The following is a 5,004-nucleotide window of genomic DNA, read 5'->3' as shown; positions in this document are numbered from 1 at the left end:
TTATTAAAGTAATGCAGCCATGTGATGATATGTCAACTTTAGGTGGCATATTTCTAAATTTCCTCAACAGCACAATTTGTTTTTGGCCATCACTGCTGCAGAAGGACTTGTCTTTTTCTTCAGTCAAAGCAGAACTACAGGATGTTTTTCAAAAGTAACGACAACATGGTTAATTATCATATCCTTACTGATCCTAACATTATTTCCCAATGAATATCTGAACTATGCCTCGGTCAGAATAGGCAGAGCAATCAGTTCACAAGTGGGTCCTGTAGCTCGTTCTTTGTTTGCAGAAGTAGATTAGGATTGCTTACTGCCCCCTGGGGGCGATTCTGAGTATGCCTTATAAAGTATATTCAAAATTAATTATTCATACCTTTTTGAATTAAAAATTATGCTGAACTGCTCAAGTATCCTAAACAATGAAATAAATGGGCTATTTGAGAGCATAATTAGAATACACACAATTAAAACATCTCTTAGACTTGTTTGTTTGCAGCATATTTATTATACATCACCAAATTGCATCAAAGAAATAACACAAAATGGTATATATTTCTCTAACAAGACCCTAACTTCATATTATGGCTCATTTTACTTTTCATGTACACCAATATATAGAAAAACACGTTATTTTTTTCAACAAAGAAGAGGGCTTTTTTTGTCTCGACTCATATTTTGTAATCTTTTTGTTGCTGAGTCATACACAGTCATACATTTGTGGTTTAAAAAATGATGAGGACAACAGAGTTTTTTACAGCACATTTTATGTTCCATAAACAGATCAAGTGAATTCCCTGAGATTTGGTTTGATTAAGAGATCCATTTTTTTCTCACAAATCCAAAAGTTTAGATCTGTGCAGGGTATGTCATTCCAGCTGTCTTCAATGTCAAAAAACCTTATCTCCACACATTCTTCTGTTTTGCCTTCAAAACTGTTGGGTTCGCTAGGGCCCCAGTAACTGAAATGAAACAAACAAACAACAAAAAACAGCGTTGATTAATACAACAACAAAAAACATCATCATAACGGGTTCAACTTGACACACTTACGCACAACTGAACATAGAACAAGTTCAAATCATATCGGTAAAACAAATATTGCAATAATTAACACGTGACCCCATAATAAAACAAATAAAATACTCTTTGTTCAAAGGAGTCCCATCCACCCAGGTCCACTGATTTGTTATGTTTCTCAGTCCGATCCATGTCAACCTGTTAAACTGTCTTATAAAGTTCTGAAAATAAGGAAAGAAATGGAGAAAATATAGCATTTATTCCAATTTTTAACAAATGCTCAATATGTACTTTCAGACAGTAACATAAACACTTGTACCTGCTCTTTTTTGGAGTTAATAATCACCAGATCTGCACCTCTTTGCAAACAGTCCAGTCGACTGTTCTCCCAGGATTGTTTGGTGGAAGAAATGTAATAGAAACTTGGATGTAAATACACCCATCCTTGTTGAAAATACTGAGCTGTTATGAAAAACATGATTTTATATATCAGAAGTCTGCCCAGATTTACACATAACGTTTCCAACATGACTTTTTTCTTGTTCTGTATATTTGTGTAGAACCAGATTGGTGCCTAAAATTTTTAATTAAAGTTTTAACACAGTTTTGTCGTCTCACTCACCGCTCTGTTTTCTGAAGCCATTTATATCTGTTGTCACATTTTGGCACACAGGCTGAGGACCTGATGATATCTGATTGTCTGAAAAAAAAAAAAGTCAACTACAATTCAAAACAGGTCTAAGTGTATTACAATATACAGTGCTGGCTCCAGCCATTTTGGTGCCCTAGGCGAGTTGAAGCGCACCCCCCTACCCCAAACTATGTCCCACCCACCCCAAATTGAAACCCTAAAAACAAGTTTGACAGTTTACTATGGTAAACAACATACATGTCAACTTGTACGATTTGTCCGTAAGTTATAAGGATTTTACGTCATTTTGCAGGTATACGGATGTATAGGGCAATGTCACCGATTTTTTCAAGTCTTATGGATTTTTTCAAAACTTCTTTTTCAAATTTATCTAACATGTCAGAGCCTGTAGGATGTTTTAAAAACAATAAATAACATCAAACAGCCATCTTCCAACCTGTTCTGCCACTAGAAATAAGTTTTGAACTTTTTCCGCTCTCCTTTCCTCTTGCTTCGCAGCGGGTGCTTTCATGCCCTCAGCAAGGCTGACCCCCCAACCTCACCCACGCAGGTGCGAGTTGTATGGATTTTTTTGTGAAATTTACAGATTTTTGAGGCTTTTTTTACAGGTAAACGCCCAAAGAGGTTATGTATGGAACAACAAAATACAGACTTGTTATTAGTGAGTTTGACAACACGAACCACTACCTGAGAGGGACTACTAGCCCCTCCCCCATCAGAGTGACGGAGCAGGATGAGTCAATGCAACGTCAATCAAATGAGAGAGAGGGTGGGGGTGATTGCTGCATTGGGGTGTGGAGGGAATGTTTTATGGGTAGAGTGGTTTATTTTTCCTGTAATACTTCATTATATTTTTTTTAAGACAAAGCTAATTGAAAGGGGTGCTGAGCAGAGTTACAACCAGGGATTACAAATAATTTCTTTTTTTTCTTCTGCAATTTGGCACCCTGTCCAGCAGATGGCGCTCTAGGCGACCGCCTAGTTCGCCTATGCCAAGAGCCGGCTCTGATAATATACCTAAAATTGAAGTAGGTTTGTTTTGCAGGAGGTCATAAATATGATGCAGTAACAACGAGAAAGTTCCCCTCTTGTTTCACAAGTGGTTTCTGTCTGCTTTCATTTCTTCCTTCTTTTGTAAAAGTTCATCCAATGTTTAAAGGTTTCACAAGTTGCGTTTCCTAACATCACTGGTCTTTTTAACAGTGAGTATTAAGTCATTCTCACCTAGATAAATAACAGTTGCTTAAAAAATGAGCTAGAATTTATCTGCAGTGCAGAATAAGTAAAAATGTTCATTTTTGTCATAAGTAGGACTAAAATAGAAAAAACAAAAACAAAAAAACAAAAACGAGTCTATAAAGACAATTTGTTGATCCTAGTAACAAAAAAAAAACCTAATTTGGTTTTAAATCAAAGTTTTATAAGATGTTTATCTTCAGAAATAATTATTTGTCTGATAACATTTTTAATTATATTTTTAAAATAATCTTTTTTATTTCTGCCAGCTGCCAAGCACTGGGGAAATCCCATCAGTAATGTTTTGTGTCACTGTGAAGCTTGGGCATTCCCCCAATAATTCTAATGACAATAATTCTAATTGTCAATATAATTATTTACCATAATTTCTAATGACAATACAAACAATCTTTCTGCAGTAGTTAGTTCTTATTGTCGTTTGTATGGAAGGCTCTTCAGTATATCTGCAAATGAGGGTATTATTATGAAATCTGACATCAGTTTTGATAACTAAGCTTGATTAAACCAAAAAGCTCTAAGTATTTAAAAGAAAAACAATTACATTTTTCCTGTTTTAAAAGTTGTTTTTTGTTGCTGCAACCCTGGAGACGTCCTGAAAACACTTCCTGGTTTGACAGCAGTAAAAACACAGCTACTCACACAGAACAAGACGCAGAGAAATGTTGACAGCAGCTTGTAGGACACACAGCAGTCCAAAACTAACAGCAACCACTCTGATCAGTTTTTCACCTGCAGGAAGAAAACACAATCAGAAAGAATTTAACTGTTCTGTTGCTGTTTCAGACACATTTTTATTTAACAAAACAAACTACAGATGGTTGGATAAATATTACATACAAGACACAGACAATGAAGGTAATTATCATGTTACTTTATGGATAATTGAACCAGATATTTTAAATGTTGGATAATTAGTTAGAAGAGAGAGTTTATGTCTTACCTGGATACACCTTGGTTTGCTTGTCAGAAAGGTTTCTGGTTGGTGCAGCAGGTTGATTCACGTAATCCATGTTAATCTGAGTTTGCTGAGTATGAACAACTCTCACCATCTTACCCAATGAAGACCGACTGAAAAAGACAGGATGTCTGTGTGGCACATTGTGCTTGTATGCAATCTACTTCACTTTTTGAGCATTTCTATTTCTTCACAATCTAGCACATGCTTTTTCTTCCTCTTTCAGTCACATGAAATGAAGTGTTAATCCTTGAAAGAAAATCAAAGGATTTTTTTTTCCATTTTTGCTCAAGTTTTTTTTCTTAACAACTTAGATTTATTAGACATTTTAGATATTTATTGCTTGCCTGTAGACGTCCCAATAATTATTCAGGGGATGTGTTACCCTCACATTTAAGGAATATTTATCTGTACCCCCACATTTAACATAAAATATTAGTTCACACAACAGTTTCTGTTGCTTCACTAAATAATCATTTCCACCTGATTGATAGGAGCATGCCCATACAGTTTAAATTCCCCTGCAGGTTTTTCTGGTAACGAACAACTGGCCACACAAACAATGAGGTGAATGTCAGGGCAGGCTACCATCAGCCCATTTTACAGATATCATCTCTGCTTAGCGTAAATTATTATGGTCCAGCTTGGGGGCAGCCGGTGCGTGATCTGAACAGTATGAAAATGGACAATGGAGATCAATGTGTCACACTTCTGTGTAACAATGATTGCAGATACAAGACTACTGTATATGTTCATTACCCAGCCCCACGGGTCATAATTCTCTGTTTTCTCTCGTTATATACAGGTTCTTCTCAAAAAATTAGCATATTGTGATAAAGTTCATTATTTTCTGTAATGTACTGATAAACATTAAACTTTCATATATTTTAGATTCATTGCACACCAACTGAAGTAGTTCAAGCCTTTTATTATTTTAATGTTGATGATTTTAGCAAAAAAGTGAAGAAAAATCAAAAATTCCTATCTCAAAAAATTAGCATATCATGAAAAGGTTCTCTAAACGACTTATTAACCTAATCATCTGAATCAATGAATTAACTCTAAACACCTGCAAAAGATTCCTGAGGCTTTTAAAAACTCACAGCCTGGTTCATTACTA

At 35.4% G+C, this 5,004-nt stretch overlaps 1 protein-coding gene across 1 annotated transcript; it reads right to left on the bottom strand.

The window, feature by feature from the left end:
* Positions 1-488: 488 nt before the first annotated feature.
* Positions 489-4,007, bottom strand: LOC106525088 (C-type lectin domain family 4 member M). Its single transcript, XM_014019200.1, has 6 exons — positions 3,870-4,007; positions 3,569-3,658; positions 1,643-1,720; positions 1,340-1,482; positions 1,147-1,241; positions 489-962 (listed from the first exon to the last, which is right to left on the bottom strand). Exons 1-6 carry the CDS (start codon positions 3,976-3,978, stop codon positions 785-787), a joined length of 693 nt encoding a protein of 230 aa, XP_013874654.1. The 5' UTR covers positions 3,979-4,007; the 3' UTR covers positions 489-784.
* Between the last annotated feature and the right edge of the window lie 997 nt (positions 4,008-5,004).

The sequence above is a fragment of the Austrofundulus limnaeus genome, unplaced genomic scaffold, assembly GCF_001266775.1.
Source record: "Austrofundulus limnaeus strain Quisiro unplaced genomic scaffold, Austrofundulus_limnaeus-1.0 Scaffold211, whole genome shotgun sequence".
NCBI classification, from domain to species: domain Eukaryota; kingdom Metazoa; phylum Chordata; class Actinopteri; order Cyprinodontiformes; family Rivulidae; genus Austrofundulus; species Austrofundulus limnaeus.
The sequence above is the reverse complement of the archived record's forward strand: the minus strand, read 5'-3'. Positions and strand labels throughout refer to the sequence as shown.